The sequence below is a fragment of the Piliocolobus tephrosceles genome, chromosome 9 (assembly GCF_002776525.5).
Source record: "Piliocolobus tephrosceles isolate RC106 chromosome 9, ASM277652v3, whole genome shotgun sequence".
NCBI classification, from domain to species: Eukaryota; Metazoa; Chordata; class Mammalia; order Primates; family Cercopithecidae; genus Piliocolobus; species Piliocolobus tephrosceles.
This window is the reverse complement of record NC_045442.1, coordinates 119,445,662-119,471,496: the sequence shown is the minus strand read 5'-3', so window position 1 is coordinate 119,471,496 and position 25,835 is coordinate 119,445,662. Positions and strand designations below refer to the sequence as shown.

The window sequence follows — 25,835 nt, the reverse complement described above, 5'->3', positions numbered from 1 at the left end:
TTAACTGCTATTAGTTAACATCCCTTTAAATTAATACTATAAGGAACACACTTTAGGAAATGCTGCTTTAAAAATATGAATGCCAAGTGCTCACCTAAGCAAAACTGGTATTAAGGCTTGGCTAGTGTATTATAATTATAAACTGTGCTGCATTTTTACTATAAATACATTACAACGAAAGAGCTAATATAATCACTGTTCTTTTTTATCACCAGTCATGGTTGTACGTCAAAGGTTAAGTCCTTTGCAAACGTAAGTCTTCTAGTTAGGCACAAATTTCAAGAATTATCAGATGCAACAAAATCCTGCTGCTACAGTGCAATGCAAACAGACACATCAAGATAAATGTAATTGGATTTAACCTCAGAATTCCATTTTCATCGGAAAACCAAACGTACAGTCTAGAAAACTTTCATTTGAACACCAGTGACCATAATGTAGTGCCCTGAATTAGTTTAGCACTTTCTTTTCTTGTTCTCTGAGACAGCTTCACTCTGTCACCCAGGCTGGAGTGCAGCGGCACAATCTTGGCTCACTGCGACCTCCACCTCCCGGGTTAAAGAGATTTTTGTGCCTCAGCCTCCTGAGTGGCTGCGACTACAGGTGCATGCCATCACGTCTGGCTACATTTTTGTATTTTTAGTAGAGATGGGGTTTCACCATGTTGCCCAGGCTGGTCTCAAACTCCTGGCCTCAAGCGATCCATCTGCCTCAGCATCCCAAAATGCTGAGATTACAGGTGTGAGCCACCATAATCGGCCTAGAACTTTTTTTTTCTTTTTTTGAGACAGAGTCTCGCACTGTTGCTCAGGCTGAAGTGCAATAAACCGATCTCGGCTCACGGCAACCTCCACCTCTCGGGTTCAAGTGATTTTCCTGCCTCAGCCTCCTGAGTACCTGGGATTACAGGCACCTGCCACCACGCTCGGTTAATTTTTTGTAGTTTTAGCAGAGATAGGGTTTCACTATGGTGGTCAGGCTGGTCTTGAACTCTTGACCTCATGATCCGCCCGCCTCGGCCTCCCAAAGTGCCAGAACTTTTTTTTTTATGACATCATTTAAGCATACAAAATAGTTTTGCAATTAGAGACAAATATAAAATAGAACTAGAGTCTCATTTTTAATATTAAACAAAATGATACTGAATAAACCTGACTGCTTATTATTAGCCTTGTAATTTAGAAAGCACAGCCTTCATAAAGAAAGAATCTTTCACAAATAAATGTTTCATATACATGCACATAAAAAACTTCTCTTATTAATTTACCTTATTTTCTGAGCTTCGAGGATTGATTGAGTGTGGACTGTGGACCAGTTTTGCTGGATTTCAATCCCAGCACTATTACTTACACTTACTGCCTGTTACTTAATCTGTGTCTCAATGTCCTTATCTGTAAATTGGACCTAACAGGGTTATGAGTCTTAAATAAGTTAACACTTGTAAAGCACATAAAACAGTGCTTTGGATCAGCAAGAGTTCAATAAATACTATCACTCATTTTATCTTTCCTTGTATACTTGTACCTCTAATACATATGCACTAAATAAATGTTTGTTGACAAATAATTGAAAAGCTAAAGCTTACTATACATTCTGCAGTGACATGAAAGAGCAAAGTTCTAGAGTTAGAATGTCTGTGCTCTTAAGATCACTTTATGGGATATATTATGTTAAGCAAGTCATATAAACTCCCTGAGCCTGTCTGCCCACTTGGTCAAGTAAGGATGATGATGATGATGGTAGTGACTACACTTCACTTGGTACTAAACAATTAAGGTACAGGACAAAAGAAGATTATACAACTTTTAAAATTATGTTAGGCTGGGCGCGGTGGCTCACGCCTGTAATCCCAGCACTTTGGGAGGCCGAGGCGGGTGGATCACGAGGTCAGGAGATTGAGACCATCCTGGCTAACACGGTGAAACCTCGTCTTTACTAAAAATATTAAAAAATTAGCCAGGTGTGGTGGCAGGCGCCTGTAGTCCCAGCTACTCAGGAGGCTGAGGCAGGAGAATGGTGTGAACCTCGGAGGTGGAGCTTGCAGTGAGCCGAGATTGCGCCACTGCGCTCCAGCCTGGGAAACAGAGCGAGATGAGACTCCGTTTCAAAATAAATAAATAAATAAATAAATAAATAAATAAATAAATAAATAAATAAATAAAATGATGTTTAAGGAGTATTTTAATGACAAGGTAAAATGCTTCTGAGAAATAACAGAAAATTACATATAAAATATAATTCATCCATGAAAAACTATAGAGAAAAAAAGGTAAAAATAAAAACTAAAAAACAAAAAACCACCAAAATGTTGCTGTTAAGTAATGAAACTGGTATTTTTCTTTCCTTTTTTTTAACTTTAAATGTTTTCTAAATTACACTGACCTTGTGTCTTTGTTTGGGAAAACATATAAGAAAGTATATCAAAAACTACACACTAAAACGGGCCAGGCATGGCGGCTCACACCTGTGATCCCAGCACTTTGGGAGGCCGAGGCAGGTGGATCACTTGAGGTCAGGAGTTTGAGACCAGCTTGGCCAACATGGTGAAACCCCGTCTCTACTAAAAATACAAAAATTAGCAGGGCATGGTGGCACGTGCCCATAATCCCAGCTACTCGGGAGGCTGAGGCACAAGAATCGCTTGAACCTGGGAGGGGGAGGTTGTGGCAAGATGAGATCATGCCACAGCACACCAGCCTGGATGACACAGTGAGACTCGATCTCAAAAAAAAGAAAAAAAAAGAAAAAAACCCCACTATATACCAAAACTAAGTCTTTAGGGTCAGTAGGGTTGGGAAATACATATATATATTTTTAAGTCTCCTTGGATGAGGTTGGATGCATATCCTCTTCATCAACTGCTATGGAATATCACACCATTTTAAGCATTACTAAGCATTCTAGTTTTCAAAACATGTTAACATGCTGTATCATCCACATCATATATTTACATTAATTCTAATTATTCTGAAATATTATAAAGGTTACAGAAGTTAGATATAATAAAAACGACAAAATTATACAATATTTAAATGAAGTGTTATAAATCAATGATCTCACTCCCTCATTTTCAGATGAGAAAACCGAAGGCTTTTCAAAAGGTTGTAACTTGTAAAAATGGCTAACATTCTCACTCCTCATTCAACATTTCAACATTTTTCACTGTCATTTCCTTCTTTTTTTTTTTTGAGACGTAGTTTTGCTCTTGTTGCCCAGGCTGGAGTGCAATGGTGTGATCTCGGCTCACTGCAACCTCCGCCTCCCAGGTTCAAGTGATTCTCCTGCCTCAGCCTCCCAAGTAGCTGGGATTAAAGGCATATGCCACCATGCCTGGCTAATTTTGCATTTTTAGTACAGATGAAGTTTCTCCATGTTGGTCAGGCTGACTGAACTCCTGACCTCAGGTGATCTGCCCGCCTCGGCCACCCAAAGTGCTGGGATTTACAGGCGTGAGCCACTGCGTCCGGTCTTCACTCTCATTTCTTAAAACCTTATGATCAAAAATATGTCAAAACACTTCTGGATGAATTAACAATGTAACATTTTCTATATATTTGTAGTTCAATAATGCCTCTTGTAAGATTTTACTCATATAATCAATCATCCATAGCAAAAATGTGGCTTGCAACTCTGCTAAAGACAAATAAAATTTAGATTAATTGAATAACAAAGTTTGTATATACTAACTAAAACTCTTCAGGCCAGGCATAGTGGCTCATGCCTATAATCCCAGCACTTTGGGAGGCCAAGACAGGCAGATCACTTAAGGTCAGGAGTTTGAGATCAATCTGGCCAACATAGTAAAACCCCATCTCTGCTAAAAGTACAAAAATTGGCCGGGTATGGTGGCCTGTGCCTGTAGTCCCAGCTACTTGGGAGGCTGAGGCAGGAGAATCACTTGAATCTGGGAGGCTGAGGTTACTGAACCAAGATCCCGCCACTGCACTCTGGCCCGGGCAACAGAGCAAGACTCCGTCTCAAAAACAACAACAACAAACTTTTCAGATATATCAACACACACGAACTGTAAGGATTTCCTAAGGCCTATCATTTACCACTTTGCTAGAGAAAGAATCCTCTGTTCTAGTCAAGCTGGCCCCTCTAGAAGGGCCAAATAGATATTCACCCAAATAGATTTTCTATCCTCCATAATTTGCTCACTTTGTTTTACATGAAGTTTATTCAATCATTCAGCAAACTTTTCTGAAAACCTACTGTAGGCTAAACATAAAATCAGTACTGAGTCTATAAATAAGTAAATTTGCCTTGACACAAAATTCTTTTTTTTTTTTTTTTTTTTTTTTTTGAGACGGAGTCTCACTCTGTTGCCCAGGCTGGAGTGCAGTGGCCGGATCTCAGCTCACTGCAAGCTCCGCCTCCCGGGTTCACGCCATTCTCCTGCCTCAGCCTCCCGAGTAGTTGGGACTACAGGCGCCCGCCACCACGCCCGGCTAGTTTTTTGTATTTTTTTAGTAGAGACGGGGTTTCACCGTGTTAGCCAGGATGGTCTCGATCTCCTGACCTCGTGATCCGCCCGTCTCGGCCTCCCAAAGTGCTGGGATTACAGGCTTGAGCCACCGCGCCCAGCCTGACACAAAATTCTTTAAAAACTTTTGTGAACCAGTATCTCCGAAGTAGAGTGCATAAGACTATTTACCTACTTGGAGTAGGGAGGGGAAACTGGAAATTCTATTTATATGTTTTATCTCACACATTTCCATTTGTTTTTGTATGGTTTACAATGCACAAAAGTATTTGGTACAATTGCCAAGGTATGTAATTTTGAAATAGTCAACTTATTTTAACAAATAAAGAAACTTAATCAAAAAGTTGGGAGATGATTAATTTTTAAAATGTCAGTGACTTAATTTGCTTATGTTAAATAAAAGTTGTCTCCCCAGTCAGGTGTGCTGGCATGCACCTGTAGTCCTAGTTACTTGGGAAGCTGAAACAGGAGGATTGCGTGAATCCATAAGTTTGAGGCTGCAGTGAGCTATGATCATGCCACTGCACTCCACCTTGGGCAACACAGTAAGATACCATCTCTTAAAACAAAACAAAACAAAAAGTTGTCCCCTTCATCACTAAAGAAGTAGGCCGTACTGAAACTTTAGAGAACACAGAAAACTAGAACGGAAAAGAATTCCTCATAGTCTCACCATCCAAAGACTGCCACGTTAACATACTCACATGTAATTGTTTTTTCTTCTCTACTTTCTAAGCATTTTAAGTGTATGTTTATTATATGTAAGATTTTATATCTTGCCTTTGAAAAAAAGTACTTTCGGATATAAAAACTTGTTGTTGCTGTTGTTGTTTTTTGAGATGGAATTTCATTTTTGTTGCCCAGGCTAGAGTGTAGTGGTGCAATCTCAGCTCACAGTAACCTCCGCCTCCCGGGTTCAAGTGATTCTCCTGCCTCAGCCTCCTGAGTAGCTGGGATTACAGGCATGCGCCACCACGCCCGGCTAATTTTGTATTTTTTCTTTTTTTAGGGAGACGGAGTTTCTCCACGTTGGTCAGGCTGGTCTCGAACTCCTGACCTCAGGTGATCTGCCCGCCTCGGCCTCCCAAAATGCTGGGATTATAGGTGTGGACCACCGTACCTGGCCCTAAAAAGGTTTTTGTAAACATCAATTCTAATGGCTCTCCATCATTTCAGCATTGTGATTATATGGCCATTTTATTAATCCACTGTTGGGCTTTCAGATGATCAGTTTTCCCTATTAGAGTCATACTGTGAATCACCCTTTTTTAGTACATAGATTTGTTTACTTAGGACATGTCCTCGGAGTTGTCCAAAGTATGAATGCCTCTAGGGCTCTTGAAATCTAGTGCCAAACAGCTTCACCAGATTCCCACCTGAATGTTGGTTTCTCATGTCTATTACCTTTTCTAATTGTCAGTTAAATTAGCAAACCCATTGTTTCAACTAGAATTTCCTTAACTGCCAATGAAATTTCACACGGCTTTGTTAACCTGCCTTATTTCTCAGCTGAGGTTCTTAGGGGGGAAAACATATCAGACTGCAGAAATACACTGGATCTAGGTAGAAGACAGAGACAAGAAAAGCTGGTTAAAAATCTACTATCATAACTCCAGGTATAGAAAATGAAAGACAGTGGCAGGAGATACGAAGAGGCGATGCTAGATTTTAGTTGTTTTATAAGTCAGTATCAAATGAATTCAGTAAACAATGGCTCCTAAATGTCTAGGTGCAAAAGTAGAGGTATTTATCTCAGTAATTGGATAAAATACATTGTAAATTTACAGGGAAAATACAGAAGCAGATTCAAGGAAGTAAAAGACATTTTTAAGAAGAAAATAATGAATTTGGTTTGGGGACCAATTTAGCTCAAAGTACATGAAAACTTTCTAAGTATCATAAGAGAGGTTCTGGCAAGATATATATATTTGGGGTTGTTGAAAAATAGATATGAATTAAAGGCCAGCTAAATGCATCCCATTAAAAAGGAGGCTGAAGGAAGAAAGCTGAGCCAATCCCAACAAAGAAACTCAGCTAGAAAAAAAGGTGGAGGAGATTAAGAATAGTAACACAAGTAAGAACCAGGAGAGAATGGTGGTATAGAAGGTATAATTATTATTAAATGATATTTATGTACAGATGCTATGTGAGGAGCTATACGTGCATTATTTCATTTAATCCTTAAGAACAATCCTATTTCTAAAAATGCAATTATTAACTCTACTTGGTAGACATGGAAACCAAGGTTTAGAACACTTGAGTCTAAGTTGGCCAAAGTTACAATGCTAGCATGTGGTGGAGCCAGAGGCAGGCTTCCTAAAAAACAGGAGAGTCTGGCAGTTTCAAGTCTACAGAGACACCAACTAACAAGCAACCGGAAAAACAACTGGTGGTCTCTGCCAGGGTGCTGCTATGATGGTGAATCAAAAGGTAAATGTCAGGAGAAAGAGAGACAAGTATACTGTAAAACATTTCAATAAGAAGGTAATGAAATAGTTGCGGCTGGGGGAGGGGACGGGGGATGCTGAGAAAAGGTGTTTGTTGCTGTCACTTTAAGGATGTGAGTGGTGAGCATGTTTCCGCCTAATAGAGAATCGCTGGCAAAGCCTATAGATTTGGGGTAGGAAGGCCAGATCCTGGAGGAAGTAGACGGTGATCAAGTATGTAGAGTGCTCTTTCTTCTCTCCTCCGAGAGCACTGGTTCCCAAAGTGTGCTCCTGGAGTTCTGATATTCTTCCCTTGTAATGAAGCATTGCAGCAGTACAATAAAAATGCCAATACCCCCAACTCTCACCCCAATTTTCAAATGAGAGAGTACATATAGAATTTTCTTAATTTTAAGTTTTTCACCAAAAGCACTAATTATGCTTGGTCCAGGAACTTGGGGACTGGTTGAGGGGTATAGGCATATAACCAATATAATAACTCACACTGTCCACTAGTAAAACAGTTACTTCTTTGTACAATGGGATTAAACATATCAACAAGAATATCACGGCTTCTGATGTATCTGTCTCTGAACTAGCAGCATTTGTCAAAGTGTGTTCTTTGATGGGTTCCATATGCATGCCCTCCAGGAGATTCACAGAGCACATTACCATATTAATGTTTTGAGAATTCTTAAAACAAAACAAAACCATTTAACTTTATTGAGTTCAGTGTTTCCAACCTCTTTAAACATAGAAACCTTCCCTTACGTACTACTACGTATGAAAATCTGAAAAACTAGCAAAAGTTGGCCCAAAAAAATCTTAACGACAAATCTCATAACAACAAGAACTGCTCACAGACTATTCTCCTTTGCAAAAGACTCTCCTTCCTTTGCTCTCAAAGCACCCACTCTCCAATAATTCACCTGGCAATTCAGCATGCAATTCCTTACAGCTATTACATTTAAGGATTAATTTTTATTTGAACCTTGTGTCCTCAACTACACCATTGAGTTCCTGACCTCGGGAATTTTGTCTGTTCTTCCGAGAGCTTAGCAATACTATTGACTGGTGCACAGTGAGTGAGAGATAGCACGTGCAGACATTTCCTGTTTTTATTTGCATTCTGACCAATTTATGATAAAGCAAAGTTTTGTAAACACCATTTTTCCATTGGCTAACAACAATTGAATTTCATGTTTTTTCACAGTCTAACAACGTCCACTTTCAGTCACCTCTGGCAGTATCATTTCCCCACTATCAAAGCCTGTATTTGAAGTAGAAGTACCTCCATGAAGTAACTGGGTAACATGGGTTGGGAGAACCACTAACACATAGTTTGTTCATACTTCTAGGGCTAGAGAGAAAGGGAAGCCATCTGGTAACAGGCCCCTGTTATTTCCCAGGGTGATCTTTAAACAACTCACCATGATCCAAGGTAAAATTTCTTAAGGCAAGAATCAAAGAAACACGGGCTATGGCAGCACTCGCTAGTATCACAGTATTGATGGAAACTTGTAGACGCCACACATTTGGACCCAAGCACCTAAAGAACCTTATCCTATGTGGCACCACACCCTGACTCATGGTGGCCAATTATGTTTCTTTTGGAAACACCAATGAAGGCTCTGGCTGTCTTGACCTTGGAGAAGCGTTTCTACCTTAGAAAAGCAAAAAAGTGCCATTCCTGCAATGGGGGAACAAGGTAGCAGCAACAGCTCACCTCCCAACAGGAATATCACTGATCAATTTCAAGCTTCGTTAAGTAAATCACTTTTCAAAAATTTAGAATGCCATAAATTCTAAACTGTTATACCACTATCAAATTTCAAGAATATGCTTACCAATAATTACATTCTTAAAGAATCCTCACTCAAAGTATAAGAATATATATATTACAAAATAAATGCTTAAATACATACATGAAATCTGAAATCCCCCCTCAGCATGGAACAAAGATCCTCTGCTACATCAGACATGCAGGGATGCAATGTAGCAACCAATCTTGCATAAAATGGTAGCAAATCCAACCTGCAAAAGTTATATGTGATATGTGTCAAAGGAAAGACATATCAAAAATAATTCATTTTAAAATTTAAACTTTTTCAGATGTATTCACACATTAAATGATTTTAAAACTCATAATCATACAGACATGCCTGTTTATTGCCATCATAAAGAAGTGTTTGAAAATTCAATGAGCCTTTTGAAATTTTATTAATATTCTGGCATTCTCCATTCCATGAATTTACTGCATAGCTCTAATTTTATTGAATATATAATTTTGATAAAATATGAAACACCACGCACACACACAAAAAACAATAGTATGTTTTGACACGACTTAAATTTTTAATCACATAATTACTGAGTAAATGCATATTTACAAATCTCAAGGTAACTTCTTTAGTGTAAGACAAAATCCTTTAAAGCCATTTCCTTCATCTCAGGGTAAGTTATTTGGAAACCCCAAGGTCTAAAGTAAAAAGGTAATCAACAGGCTAAGTGCGGTAGCTCACACCCGTAATGGGAGGCCGAGGCAGGCAGATCATGAGGTAAGGCGATTGAGACTATCCTGGCTAACACGGTGAAACCCTGTCTCTACTAAAAATAAAAAAAAATAGCCGGGTATGGGGGCACGCGCCTGTAGTTACAGCTACTCGGGAGGCTGAGGCAGGAGAACTGCTTGAACCTGGGAGACAGACGTTGCAGTAAGCCCAGATCACGCCACTGCACTCCAGCCTGGGTGACAGAGCAAGACTCCATCACATGAATGAATGAATGAATGAATGAATGGCACTCAGTAACTGAAAAAGCCTCGAGGACGGCAAACAATATTACAAAATCTATACACTAACTTACATATTTCACTCATTACAGAACCCACTCAGATCCTCATTCAGGATCTTAATTTGGACAGTAAATGGCAAATATGTGGCACTCACACTGCCACCCTCTTCTACTGTCAGAGCACTTTTTCCCATTACACAGGAATGGTGCTCTGGAATCCTGCTTAGCACAGCACTCCAGGTGACCACTACTAGTTGGAATCAACACACAAGCTAAAATTTATTTTCCATTCCTGTCATAGATGTTATTACTCAATGATTCAACACTCAGCAGATCAGACTCTGAAGATGAGAAGTAGTGAGGAACTGATAAAAGCAGCTGTACCGACAGCAGCAAGTAATGGAGCTAACATTGAGAGAGGAAGCTAAAAACTATAAAATTACAAGAGCTTAAAAATTATGACAGCTTGAAGCCAATTAGAACAGAAACAAATAATCATACAAGTCTTAATTATCGCTGAGTAGAGGCCGGGCATGGTGGCTCATGCCTGTAATCCCAGCACTTTGGGAGGCTGAGGCAGGCAGATCACCTGAGGTCAGGAGTTTGAGACCAGCCTGACCAATATGGTAAAACCTGATCTCTACTAAAAATACAAAAATTAGCCGGGCGTGGTGGGACATGCCTGTAATCCCAGCTTCTCGGGAGACTGAGGCAGGAGAATCACTTGAACCCAGGAGGTGGAGGTTGCAGTGAGCCAAGATCACGCCATTGCACTCCAGCCTGGGCAACTAGAGAGAAACTCCATCTCAAAAAAAGATTATTGCTGAGTACATCACTGTACCATACAGTAATATATGAAAATGTTTGATCATCAGGAAAAAAACCCGCATAATTAGATCTGGAGAGCTCCTCAGATGGATACATTAACCCTTAGCTAAAGGGACACAGAGAAAAAAGAAGGATGGAAATAAATTTGAAAGGTATGGTGAAGCAGGGCATGGTGGCCAGTAATCCCAGCATTTTGGGAGGCTGAGGCAGGCGGATCACCTGAGGTCAGGAGTTCAAGATCAGCCTAGCCAACATGGTGAAACCCCCATCTCTACTAAAAATACAAAATTTAGCTGGGTGCAGTGGGGCCTGTTTGTAATCCCAGCTACTCGGGCCTGGGAGGTGGAGGTTGCAGTGAGCCAAGTCCATGCCACAGGACTCCAGTCTGGGCCACAGAGTGAGACTATCTCAAAAAGATTAAAAAAAAAAAATTGAAAAGAAGAAAGGTATGGTTAAATTCATACCTAAAAGCCTCAAAAACATGGTACTCCTCAAAAACTTGGGCTATTATAATTTCTAAGCAAATTAGTTCTTACTAATATGCTGGGCCCTGTCCTAGGCCTAATATATATAACTCAATTTGTTAAACCTAATAACCACTCTATACGGTGGATATTACACTCACCATTGCAGAAATAAGACAGATGCTGAGAGAAGCTGGCAATATGATAGCTTTGTAGCAATACCGCAATAATTTTTTAAAATAAATCATATCTTTCTTTAAAGAAACAGTGAAAACTATAATCCATTATATAAAAACATTTAATGCTAAAATTTAAATGTTTATTTAAAATATTTTTAAGGCTTTATCAATTAAAGTCTAAGCTGCTATCACATGGAATCCAATGCACAAAAATAGGTCCCACCACTCTCTAAAGATATTACAAAAATAAGGTGCTCCCGTAAGGTTTTCCTTTTTTGAGACGGAGTCTCATTCTGTTGCCCAGGCTGGAGTGGACTGCAGTGGTGCAATCTTGGCTCACTGCAACCTCCGCCTCCCGGGTTCAAGCGATTCTTCTGCCTCAGCCTCCCATGTAGCTGGGATTACAGGCGAGCACCACCATGCCCTGCTAATTTTTGTATTTTTAGTACAGACAGGGTTTCACCATATTAGCCAGGTTGGTCTTGAACTCCTGACCTCGTGATCCACCTGCCTTGGCCTCCCAAAGTTCTGGGATTACAGGCGTGAGCTACCACGCCCGGCCCCTGTAAGTTACTCTTATAAACATGTAATAATTTCCCTAATGTTCCTAGTGCTAAAAAAAAAAAAAAAAAAAAGGCTTGGAGCAAATGAACATTTAATGTTCTTATATAATAGATGAATTTACACTAACATTAAATTTACGAATTTTAGTTAGAATATTAGGTTCTTCATTTATTTTCCACATCCGTTTTAACAACAAATAAAGTATTCTTTTCCAGCTCATAATCAGTTGTCAAATTCAAATATAGGATTTAAATTTATGCGGAGGTTCTTTTGCTGCCATTGCTACAATTTCAGGTCAGAAAAGTACAAGTACCAGAGCAAAGGTAACAAGATGGCAAAGCAACGCACTGGGAGTGAGGAGGCCCAGGTATAAACTCTATAGCAGCAAACAGAGTCTCCATGACCTCAGGGACTGATCCACCCTCTTCTCCCATACCTCCCAGCTTGCCTGCACCAGGCCCACTGGCTCCTCGCTGAGGATCTGACTCAGGGACTCTGGAATGGTCCTTGACTTGGGCTGGAATATGCTTTCCCTAAATATCCATACTGTTTACTCCCTCCCTAAGGGGAGTCCCAGTCTCCATGTTTTGACCCATTCTGAATACTCCAAGGAAACTGCACCTAACCCATCCTACCTCTCCCAATCCCCTTACAAAGCTTTTTTTTTCGAGACAGAGTTTCAGTCTTGTTGCCCAGGCTGGAGTGCAATGACGCAATCTCGGCTCACTGCAACCTCTGCCTCCAGGTTCAAGCAATTCTCCTGCCTCAGTCTTCCAAGCACCTGGGATCACAGGCATGCACCATCACACCTGGTTAATTTTATATTTTTAGTAGAGACTGGGTTTCTCCATGTTGGTCAGGCTGATCTCGAACTCCCGACCACAGGCGATCCACCTGCCTCGGCCTCCCAAAATGCTGAGATTATAGGCATGAATCACTGCGCCCAGGCCTACCTGCACTACTTTTAAAAATGGAATTTACCACTTAAAGTAGTAAATAATTGATTTGTTATGGTTAACTCATTTGTTACCCCTCCCCACCAGAAATGTTTAGTTCCATGGCAGACAGTTTATCAGCACTCAAACAGTGCCTGGAACATAGGCAAGTACTCAATATACACATTTGTTAGATAAATGAATATCTCTGGTAACTCACTCTTAAGTATACTGCTAGCATTTAGTCTAAGACATTCTTCCTCATATTAAGGAAGTAGCATCTTACTTTTGTAATAATATTACATTTTACCAAGCAAAAGCTAACTTATCAAATTATCTTTTAGCAATTAATGGGACATTCACATAGTTACTTACTTTCCTGCTGTTATATATATTAATAGATTGCCTGTGTTAGAGCATCCTTCCATTCCTATGATCAATCTTCTTTGGTCATGCTGGATTCTTATTTTTTAATATGCTATGCATTAAATACGATTTGCTAGTGTTTTACTTGAAATTTTTATATTGACATTCAAAAGTGAGATTGGTCGATGCTTGTGATTTTCTTGCTCCTTCTTCTTAGAATTTTTAATATATGAAATAACAAGCTTTCTATGCTCTGGAACAAGTGATATTATTTCTTCCTTAAAAGGCTAAAAATACTCAGTTAAGCTTTCTAGTCTTATTCGATGAAATTATTATTATTTTTTTTTTTTTGAGACGTAGTTTCGTTCTTGTTGCCCAGGCTGGAGTGCAATAGCGTGATCTCAGCTCACCGCAACCTCCACCTCCCAGGTTCAAATAATTCTCCTGCCTCAGCCTCATGAGTAGCTGGGATTACAGGTATGTGCCACCACACCCAGCTAACTGTGTATTTTTAGTAGAGATGGGGTTTCTCCATGTTGGTCAGGGTGGACTCGAACGCCTAACTTCAGGTGACCCGCCGCCTCGGCCTCCCAGAGTGCTGGGATTACAGGCGTGAGCCAGTGTGCCCAGTCAATTGATAAGTTTGATTACTGTTCTATGTGGGTATTTTATCTTGAATGAATTTTGAAAATGTGCATTTTTTTCAAAACATTATGCTTCACTGAGATTTTCAAGTGGTTTCAAAATATTTTAAGCATATCATCTTCTCATTTCTTAAACTTTTTAATGTTCTTTTTCTTTAAACTATATTTTCTACACACTTCTCTATTTTGATTTTTCCAAGAACCAGATCTTGAATTTCTAAAACTTTTATCTTAGTTGTCTTTTTCAATGTATTTTTCAACAAAGTTTGAGATAAAACAGCATCAGATATTCTTAAACTATGTCATTTCACTTTTCTTCTTTTTTTCCTTCCTCGTGCTACCTAGTCTAAGATCATTTCACTTTTCTTCTATTTGTTGGCCTGTCCCTTGCACTTCACTTCATTTTCTTCTCCCAAGTAGCCCAATCTACTTTGAGACTTTTTCTGAGTTCCCCCCAAAATGTCAATATATAGCTATCTTTTTTTTTTTTTTTTTTTAAGAGTTGGAATCTCACTCTGTTGCTCAGGCTGGAGACCGGTGGAGACTGGCGCCCACCACCAGACCTGGCTCATTTTTGTATTTTTAGTAGAGACAGGGTTTCACCACGTTGGCCAGGCTGATCTTGAACTCCTTACCTCAAGTGATCCAGCCGCCTCAGCCTCCCAAAGTGCTGGGATTAAAGGCGTGGGCCACTGCACCCGGCCAGCTATGCATTTTATTTTATTTTATTTTATTTTTGAGACGGAGTCTTGCACTGTCACCCAGGCTGACTGCAGTGGCACGATCTTGGCTCACTGCAAGCTCCGCCTCCCGGGTTCATGCCATTCTTCTACCTCAGCCTCCTGGTTAGCCTGGACTACAGGCACCCGCCACCTTGCCTGGCTAATTTTTTGTATTTTTTAGTAGAGATGGGGTTTCACCGTGTTAGCCAGGATGTAGAGATGGGGTTTCGCCGTGTTAGCCAGGATGGTCTCGATCTCCTGACCTCGTGATCCACCCACCTTGGCCTCCCAAAGTGCTGGGATTACAGGCGTGAATGCCCGGTCCAGCTATGCATTTTAAAGCAAGACAGTTTTGTGCTACCTGTTCAGGCACAGGTCAGTGAAGTATCAACACAGTAAAATGTTTTCAGCTTTAATAGGGATTTTTAAAATGAGTTAAGGAAGTTATGAGTTAAGGAATTATGAAAGTTAGATACTTCATTTTCTTGGAATCCTCTACCCCTGTAAAAAGGAGGGCTGAGGCCGGGCGCGGTGGCTCAAGCCTGTAATCCCAGCACTTTGGGAGGCCGAGACCGGCGGATCGCAAGGTCAGGAAATTGAGACCGTCCTGGCTAACCTGGTGAAACCCCGTCTCTACTAAAAAATACAAAAAACTAGCCGGTCGTGATGGCGGGCGCCTGTGGTCCCAGCTACTCGGGAGGCTGAGGCAGGAGAATGGCGTAAACCCGGGAGGCGGAGCTTGCAGTGAGCTGAGATACGGCCACTGCGCCCCAGCCTAGGCGACAGAGCGAGACTCAGTCTCAAAAAAAAAAAAAAGGAGGGCTGATACAAAATATCACCCTGCCCTACTGAAATCTTGAAGTCCTATGTCTGTTCATCCATTATTCACAAAATAAAATCCTTTATGTTGTAAATAATCAATTATATAGTTGTTCAGTGGTAGTCCTGCTTAAGAATGCTTTCTGCCTTCCAAAGGGCACACAAGCTCAAAAAGGGGATGGAGTGCAAAATGTTACATCAGTCACATGAAAGTTATTAATAACACAAAATATTTTCATCAACATAAGCTACAAATTTGTGTTAAAATTTTCATTTTTTATTTTTTTTGAGACGGAGTCTCGCTCTGTCACCCAGCCTGGAGTGCAGTGGCCGGATCTCCGCTCACTGCAAGCTCCGCCTCCCGGGTTCATGCCATTCTCCTGCCTCAGCCTCCCGAGTAGCCGGGACTACATGCGCCCACCACCGCACCCGGCTAATTTTTTTGTATTTTTAGTAGAGACGGGGTTTCACTGTGTTAGCCAGGATGGTTTCGATTTCCTGACCTCGTGATCCGCCCGCCTAGGCCTCCCAAAGTGCTGGGATTAAAGGCGTGAGCCACCGCGCCCGGCCTAAAATTTAAGCTAGATGGATATTTCATCTAATTTGAGTGTTCTGAAAGGCAACTGAAAAATACTTAGATCCTTCCTTTCAAAACGGAATTTTATAATCTTACAAGATGATGACAATTACATTTACCAACAATGAACAATGAACCACTTTAAAAGAACGCTATTTGTCCTTAAATAATAAAATCTTCTTTATGTTTTTAAGGTCTCGTGAATCACACATTTAAGTATCCTACTAGCGGTTAATGATTATCAAGTTAGTAAAGAGTCACTAACTACAAGTAAGCAGAAACAACAAGAATGCAGAAATACACAAACATTTTTGTTATCGGGAGGGAAAGAAGAAATTCTTATGGGGTTTTATCTCCTAATCAATTGACTTTTTAAAACAAATGTCTAGCTCTCTTTTTCTCTTTAAAATCTAAAGAAGTTGATTGTTGAAAGCTATTTAATTTTATCTCTGTGCTCAAAAATGCCTGGAAAAAAATGAATGTGAAAGAACACTGTTATGGTTCAATTAAAGAATACAAAGGATTTCATAGGAAACACTAAAGCAGAAGATGATTCCTAAAAAATGAAATATAATAAACAAAAGTCTGGGGTCATTTACTCTGAAATCGACAACCAAATGCTCTGTCGACTTTTCCACAATTCTGCTGTTTCCAACACAACAGCGCCACCAAGTGGTGCAACATACTAACAGATTTCACTAAAACATTCTCTCACAGTTCCAAATTGAGTGAAGGAAGAGGTCCAATCAGAAAATTTCTTACAAAAAGTCCAGCAAACTCTCCTAAAAGCTAGATCCGGAAAAGCTGTTCAAGAATTAAGCGCAGCACTTCACCTCTGAAGATAAACAGAGTATTTAAGTAAAAATACTTAAACAGAGTATTCTGTTTACATTAATCTAAAGAGCCAACACTTGGCTAAAACAATACCAAGTGCATCTATACTTTAAACACAAGAAAAGAAGAGATTCTTACGTACTTCCCATGATACTGACTGACTTTAAATTTTGGCTTAGGTGAGGGGCCTTCTGGGGTGCTGGAAATGTCATATATCTTGATCTGAGTGATGGACACATATGTATACTTTAGATAGAAACAACTCAGGGAGAATAACTAGTGGATGCTGGGTTTAATGCCTAGGTGAAGGGATGATCTGTGCAGTAAACCACCACGGTACAGGTTTACCTATGTAACAAACCTGCACATCCTGCACATGTACTCCTGAACTTAAACTTTAAAAGTTTAAGAAAAAAAAGATATAAACACTTAATGTGAAATCTCAATTACCTATAAAATAAAATGCAAATATCTAAGGGGATTTCTACATCTCAGTGGAGTCCAAATGAATGGGCTAAGAGAGGCTGGGCGCAGAGGCTCCCAGTACTTTGGGAGGCCAAGGTGGGTAGATCATTTGAGGTCAGGAGTTTATGACCAGCCTGGCCAACATGGTGAAACCCTGTCTCTACTAAAAAAAAAAAAAAATACAAAAATTAGCCAGGAGTGGTGATACATGCCTGTTGTCCCAGCTACCTGGGGGGCTGAGGCGGGAGAATCTCTTAAGCCCAGGAGGTGGAGGTTGCAGTGAGCCAAGACCACACCACTGCACTCCAGCCTGGGTGATAAAGTAAGACTCCGTCTCAAAAAAAAAAAAAAAAAAAAAAAAGACTAAAGGATATAATGATAGGTTTTTGAGATTTTTTTTCATCATTATTTAATGGAGGAAGAATGCAACTGAAAGTTAAAACACTGCTTCAGATCAAACCTTTAAGAACTGTAAAGATGAAGCCAGGCGCGGTGGCTCAAGCCTGTAATCCCAGCACTTTGGGAGGCCCAGACGGGCGGATCACGAGGTCAGGAGATCGAGACTATCCTGGCTAACACGGTGAAACCCCGTCTCTACTAAAAAATACAAAAAACTAGCTGGGCGAGGTGGCGGGCGCCTGTAGTCCCAGCTACTCGGGAGGCTGAGGCAGGAGAATGGCGTAAACCCAGGAGGCGGAGCTTGCAGTGAGCTGAGATCCGGCCACTGCACTCTAGCCTGGGTGACAGAGCAAGACTCCGTCTCAAAAAAAAAAAAAAAAAAGAACTGTAAAGATGAACTACATCAAACTTTAAAAACTGTGCTGCAAATTATACTACCCAAGCAAGTGAAAAGACAACTCTTAAGATGGGAGAAAATACTTCCAAATTACATGCTGGTAAGAGATGTGTGCCCAGAATACATAAACTCTTACAGCTCATTCATAAGAGGACAAATACAATTTTAAAGGGGCAAAGGCTGTGAATAGATACTCCTCCAAAGAAGATATGCAAATAGCCACTAAGCACATGAAAAGATGCTCAACGTCATATGTCATTAGGGAAATACAGTCGTCCCTAGGTATCCGTAAGGGACTGGTTCCAGGAACTGCTACCCCCACCCAAAAGATACCAAATTACTTATAATGCCTAACACAATGTAAAATGCTATATGAATAGTTGTTATGCTGTGTTTATTTTTAAATTTTCTTAGAAACAGAGTCTCACTCTGTCACCCAGGCTGGAGTGCAGTGGTGAGATCAGAGAGCACAAACTTCAAATTCCTGGGCTCAACTGATCCTCCCACTTTAGCCTCCCAAGTAGATGGGACTACAGGCACATGCCACTATGCCTGGCTTATTTTATTTTTATAGAGGATGGGGTCTCACTATGTTGTCTAGGCTGGTCTCAAACTCCTGGCTTCAAGCCATCCTCCTGCCTTGGTCTCCAAAAGTGTTGGTCTTACAGGAGGGAGGAAGGAGCATGCCACAGAGGACGCACATCTGACTAAAGGAGGCCCAGACGGGCTGGGTGGGTACGGGTGCAGGACCAGGCCAGGATGCCAACAGGTGACAGTATTCCCTTGCCCCTCTCCCAAAGTGTTCCAGCCTGCCCCAAAAGCCAAAGACGCGAAGTAACTTGCTACCTCTAATACCATTTCACTGTCTACCCAGGAGAATATTCGAGCCTGCTTACTCTACACTCAACTCTCTTTACTCCCCTTATCTCCCCGCTTGAGGGCTATCAGTCATCACTATCACTCAAAGGATAGAGAAAGCTGTGGGAATATATGAGTTCTGGAAGAATCAGAAATGGGATGACAGGGAATTGATTGGCACTTGATGATCATCTTTCTACTCCATGCTCCCTAGGGATCAAGCCGTCCCCTCAGGGATAAGCCAAATCCTGCAGGCAGGGTAGAAATCTACCTGGGAGAGAAGGACAAAAGAAGACCTTCCAAATGAAAGGCTTTTCTGATCAGTCAAAACATACAGCCAACCAGGAAATGTCAACCTGGTCCAAGTCCCTCCCTATTACCTCATTTTACAGATCTGTAAACAGAGGCCTTGGCTTTCCAAATCCCACGGTAATGAACTTTAAAAAGATTGAGACAGTTTTATTTAAACACTGGAAAGATTACACAGAGTACTATTAACATGAGAAATGATTATAGATTTTGATACAATTCAACTGATTAAAATCTATATAAAATACAAAAATGTGCCAGGCATGGTGGCACATGCCTATAATCCTAGCTACTCAGGAGGCAGAAGCAGGAGGATCACTTGAGGCCAGGAGTTCAAGAGCAGCCTGGGCAACATAGCAAGACCCTGTCTCTTAAAAAATAAATAAATAGAAATATAAAGAGTAACAGTCAAAGCTAGGTATAAATTACATCCTTCAAAAGACTGTCCTCTACCAGCCAAATCATGAGTATTTCTTTCATTGTTTTCAACAAGATAACTTACTAGAGGAATATTATTAACACAAGTCTACTGACTGAAAACAAATCCCTGTGAGTACTTCTGTAGTAAGGGCCACAATGTTACCCCAATGCTTCACAAGCTTCCCTACATTTTCTAAATGCTCTTGTTGTCCTAGACAATAGGCTAAGAATAAAAATGACACGGCACTTCTTGTCCAAAGTATCTAGGACTAAGCTGAGTTCACACACTTGCCTCCCATGCCATGGCCACCTAGAAGCCATGCTAGTGATGTAGATGAAAGTAGTCTGGATCCTTGAGTCACCTCCTGAAAGGGTACTCTAGGGAGCCCACCAAACCCAGAGGACTTCAAGAACCTCAGATTTCAGGTTTGTTGTTCCTCCAACATCCCTAGCCTATCCTGGCTTATCTGTCTTCTCAGGAAAAGTAACAGCCCACACCAATAAAGCTGAAAATAGTTTCTCAGTTATAGGAAGCTAGAATGATATTAATGTAAGAAAACATGAACTTCAAAAAAATAGTCTGACTGAAGCCACCCAATCTGTCCAGATTTGCTTCAAGGTAAATTACAGCAGGATAAGCAAGTGAAAAGAAAAGGGAAAGCTGGCCCAAACAGGGCAGATCTTCAAATATGCGATCAACATGCTTCTTTCAATGACAAACACATATTATTTCTCTATAGTTTGACACTTATCCTCAAGTACTATCTTTCAGTGATAAACCCATATTCCTGACATACAACAAAAGCTTAGCATCTGGAAAGGCAGGGCAAAGACTGAGCAAAAGCTCCAAGGAGGAAATGCAACGCCCATGCAGAACAGGGAAATGGCCGTCAAAGCAACCAGCATCAGAAACCACAGCAAAAATCTGTCCTTAAAAAGGAAACCTGTTGGCCGGGCGCGGTGGCTCACGCCTGTAATCTCAGCACTTTGGGAGGCCGAGGCGGGCGGATCACCAGGTCAGGAGATCGAGACCATCCTGGCTAACATGGTGAAACCCCGTCTCTACTAAAAATACAAAAAAATTAACTGGGCGTGGTGGTGGGCACCTGTAGTGTCAGCTACTCGGGAGGCTGAGGCAGGAGAATGGCGTGAACCCAGGACGCAGAGCTTGCAGTGAGCCAAGATGGGGCCACTGCACTCCAGCCTGGGTGACAGAGCGAGACTCCGTCTCAACAAAAAAAAAAAAAAAAAAAGAAAGAAAGAAACCTGTTAATAACAAAGCTGAGCAAATCTAACTCATGATATGTAATAAAAAGAGGGTAGATACAACATCAATGCAAAGGTACTGTCAATTTTTTTTAAATTAAAAAAATTAGAAAGAAAAGAACAAATTCCTCAAAACCTACCAAACAAAATTCTCCAGAAACATACTGCCATGAAATATATGAAAATTCTGGCTAGTTTTCCACGCGTTTTTAAAAAAATTGAATGAACTGAAACAAGAAATGAGAAAAAGAGTAGTAGAGGGAAAACACTTTGCAGAATGCTGAGTAAGAAAAAGATGACACTGAAAAAAGTGATTGGTAAGAATAAAATAGCCAGAAAACAAGCAAAGCACAGTTATGCATCATTGGGGTACCTAAAAAAGAAAGCCAAAACAAGAGAACAGAGCTAGTATTTAAATATATTTGAGGAAAAATAAAATAAAATAAAATTCCCTGAATTTTTCAATATGAAAATGGAAACGGCATGAAGAAGGACCCAGAAGGATCAACACCAAGAATGATCTATCCTAGGAAAGTTACTGGATTTACTTGATTAATTAGAGAAAAAATTACTTGGGCAGTCATTTAAATGACCAAGTCAATTTTAAGAGAGGAAAAAAAAGGCCAGCTGGCCTAGATTTCAACACAGTAATGGCAAATGCCCAATGACTATTGAGTGACACCTACATGATATTTAGGGTTAAAACGTATGAGCTGTGGATCCTCCACTATAACCAGTCAAGCAGCCATTCAAGTAACATAGCCCCAATTCTGAACATAGAGAAATTCAAGGCATATTTTTTCCCCAACAACACTTTTTGAGAAAACTATTAGAAATGAACGTCAGGCCAGGCACTGTGGCTCACACCTGTAATCCCAGCACTTTGGGAGGATGAGGTGGGCGGATCACCTGAGGTCAGGGGTTCGAGACCAGCCTGACCAACATAATGAAACCCTGTCTCTACTAAAAGTACAAAAATTATCTGGGCGTGGTGGTAGGCGCCTGTAATTCCAGCTACTCAGGAGGCTGAGGCAGGAGAATCGCTTGAACTAGAGGTAAAGGTTGCAGTGCGCCAAGATCACGCCACTGAACTCCAGCATGGGCAACAGAGCAAAACTCACTCTCAAAAAAAAAAAAACAACGAAAATGAACTTTAGCAAATAAAGGCATTACAGCAAGAAATTTTAATATAAATGTTTTATTCCCTATCAGGATATGTCATCAACATAAAAATAAGTGAGGGGGGCTGGAAAAGCAGACAGGAAGTCAGGTGTGCTGCTTGCCTACTTGTAATGCTGAAAGTTAAATACTACTCAAATACAAGAATAAGTACATTTAATAGTAAAAAGGAAAATACTAAGGAAGAAAACATTATTAACTAATATCAGATGAGTGACTAAAGAGAGTAAGAAAAGAAGACACCACAAACTAATTTTACCAATGCTCATGGTAGAAAACAAGAGACTGTCTAAATAATCACTAAGCAAACTTACAATCATAAAGTACTAAAATAATAATGCAAACCTTCCTAAAAACAAGAAACACACACTCATGCACGCACACTAAATTAAAAAATATAAAAGACCACACAATGAAAGTCTTTTAGGAATTAAACCAAAAAGGAAAATATTACAGAACTCAGGCCAATCATAAATAGCCTAAATTACTTTCATTAAAAGAAACGTATTTTCAGAATATGTCTGAGAGTAAAATTCAATTCAATTGTACATAAAAGAGACTCAAATAAAATGATTCTGAAAGGCAGAATATAAAATAAAGGGCACAGGTATTCCAAACAAAACGCAAATAAAAAGAAAGCAGCGGTCAGGTGCGGTGGCTCACATTTGTAATCCCAGCACTTTGGGAGACCAAAGCAAGTGAATCACTTGTGGTCAGGAGTTCAAGACCAGCCTAGTTAACATGGTGAAACCCCGTTTCTACTAAAAATACAAAAAATTACCCGAGCGTGGTGGTGCACGCATGAAACCCCAGTTACATGGAGGCTTAGGTGCGAGAATCACTTGGACCCAGGAAGTGGAGGTTGCAGTGAACAGAGATCACACCACTGCACTCCAGCTTGGGTGACAGAGTGAGACTCCACCTCAAAAAAAAAAAAAGGCAGCAATCATAATCATTAATATCAGATGAGTCGGAATTCAGGCCAAAAGGCATTAAATAAGACCAAGAAGAACAATTTATAATGATAAAAAATGTATGTAATTAACAATTAAGTTTTATATATACAACAAATAACAACAGTAATATAGAGAGAGCTGGAATCATAGTAGCTATTAGGAGAAAGGCAACACATCAGGAGCCACAGTCTTGACTCCACCTCTCAGGCCATGACCTCTGGTCAAATGGCCAAAAATGTAAGAAAATAGATCTGAATCATTATTTAATCATGTAAACCTGATCAATATGTTTACTGACTATATAATTAGAGACAAAGTAAACTTCAAAACTTCCAAAAAAAAATAAAAATAGACAGTATTCTCTAATCAAAATGCAATAAAAATATAAATTATTGACAAAGCCACAAAACGAAAAAAAAAAGCCCCTCTACCTGGAAATTTTGAAACTCATTGGGTCACAAAGGAAATAAAACTAAAATTACCACATGTTAGAACTAACAGATGGCCGGGAACAGTGGCTCAAGCCTGTAATCCCTGCACTTTGGGAAGCCAAAGCAGGAGGAGCTGCTTGAGCCCAGGAGTTCAAGACTAGCCTGGTCAAAATAATAAGACTCCAACTCTACCAAAAATAGTAATAATAATAATAATTTAATGTAAAAATTAGCCAGATATGGTGGTTCATGCCTGTGGTTCCGGCTACTTGGGAGGCTAATGTGAGAGGATTGTTTGAGCCTGGGAGGTTGAGGCTGCAGTGAGCCGTGATCTCACCACTGCACTCCAGTCTAGGCAACACAGCAAAACCCTGTCTCTAAAAAAAGAACCAAGAGACATGGGCTTAAACTATGCTCAATGGACAACTCACATGTGAAGTGCCAGAAAATAAACAAAATAAATGGAAGAAACCCAAAAGAAGAAATTAATAAAGAACAAAACCAAAAATAACAGTAAGAAAATCATTACAGAGAATAAATAATAAATCTAAAAGCTGAGTTTTTTGGTAGGAAAAAACTAGGTAAACCACTAGCTAACATAATCATGAGGAGAAAAGAGGAAGTACAAATTCAAACATGGCACTGTTTGTAATGGCAAGACTGGAAAGTCTGAAACGGTTAAATATAGTACATTCATCAAAAGAAACACTGCAGCTTTAAAATAACGAACAAGGGAAATCTTTATGTCTTGAGATGAAAAGATATGTATCAGTTACCCACTGTGTTAAAAACAGGAAATAAGAATCTATAATTGTATTTTCTTGTATATGCAAAAGAATCTTTGGGAGAATATATAAGCATCAACATACTGATTTCCTACTGAAAGGAGTGGAAATTGGGCAGATGGGAAGGCAAGAATAAGGATACTTTCATCATAGAACGTTTTCTACTTCTGGATTTTGAGCTATAGGGCTGTATCACTTATTATTTAAAACTGTATATGACCAAGATTAATTCATCAAATATTTTAAGGTTGGACTATATGCCAAACACTATTCTTGGTGTTGGAGATGCAGAAAATGAGAAGATGGAGTCCTCTTTCCTAAAGAGTGATAGTTTCAAGCCTGGCAGAGAGACAGGAAGCAAACCAACATGAAGTGCTATAAAGAACATCTCTATCTACACAAGGGAAAAAAGGAAAGCTCTTCATAGAGGATAGCTCTTGTTAAAGACTTAAAGGTGAGTCAAAGATTTCCAGTGGAAAAATAAAGGACATCCCAGATAAAAGCAGAAAGCAGCGGCAAAGGCATGGGAGTAGAGAGAGCAAACAGTATTCGAGAAACCATTACAGATCAAGATTCTGCAGGAGGAAGAATGGCTAGAATTAAGACTGAAGAAGCTGAAAACCAGCTAGCTAAGAAAGGGCATTATATATCATGTTGCCTAATTTTATCACCTTTTATATGACAGGTATTACGTTATGTGCTGGGTATAAAGCAGTAAACATGGCCTCCTTCCTGCAGTTTACAGTCTAGAGGACAATGTTAAAAAATTTAAGAAAGAGGTTTGGCTGGGCACGGTGGCTCACACATGTAATCCCAGCACTTTCGGAGGCCAAGGTGGGCGGATCACAAAGTCAGGAGTTTAAGATCAGCCTGGCCAACACAGTGAAACCCTATCTCTACTAAAAATACAAAAATTAGCCGGGCATGGTGGTGGGAGCCCATGGTCCCAGCTACTTGGGAGGCTGAGGGAGCAGAATCGCTTGAACCCTGGAGTCAGAGGTTGCAGTGAGCTGAGATTGCACCTCTGCACTCCAGCCTGGGCGACAAGCGAGACTGTATCAAAAAAAAAAAAAAAAAAAAAAAAACAGAGGTTTTACCAAGAGTTTCCAAGAGTTTGATGCCATGACCTTTCCTATCTCTGTCTCTCTGCACATACTGTGTTGCCCCTGTCAGCAATGCTCTCCCTACATTCCCAATCCCCACCCATCCCTTATCTAGTCCATTCTTCTCAGGCCTCAGATTAAATGACCCTTGTTCCAGGCAGTCTTCTCTGACTCCTCAGACTCAGTCAGTCAGTTCCACTTGGCTCTATGCTTCAAAGCATGCTGCGCTTCTTCTTGACAACGGCACTTAGAATTACTCCTGTGTTTGCCTCTCCAAACTGTAAGTTGTATGAATACAAGAACTAAGATGATCTTGTTCACCCCTGTACTGTATCTCCAGCATGGATCACAATACACAGCAGATGCTTAATGAATTATTTAATGAATGATTAAATTTTAGAATAATATAACAATCTTTCCTGATTATCAGGCTGATTATAATATACTTAATTGTATTTATATACCGCAAGGATATAAGATTATGAGATCTATTTCTCATGGCTCTAGAATACTTGCATCTTTTTTTTAATACTTATGATACACTGTCACTTCATTCCACCCTTTTTTTGAGATGGAATCTCGCGCTGTCGCTGAGGCTGGAGTGCAATAGCATGATCTTGGCTCACTGCA

The 25,835-nt window shown here is 40.1% G+C and overlaps 1 protein-coding gene across 3 annotated transcripts in view; it reads right to left on the bottom strand.

Annotated features, from left to right (window-relative positions):
• UPF2 (UPF2 regulator of nonsense mediated mRNA decay) overlaps window positions 1-25,835 on the bottom strand; it is a 134,810-nt gene that overhangs the window by 59,104 nt on the left and 49,871 nt on the right. For all 3 annotated transcript variants that reach the window (XM_023223128.3, XM_023223127.3, XM_023223126.2), the window contains exon 9: window positions 8,838-8,946. In XM_023223128.3, the coding sequence (XP_023078896.1) occupies window positions 8,838-8,946 (109 nt within the window). The remainder of the gene's footprint in view (window positions 1-8,837; window positions 8,947-25,835) is intronic.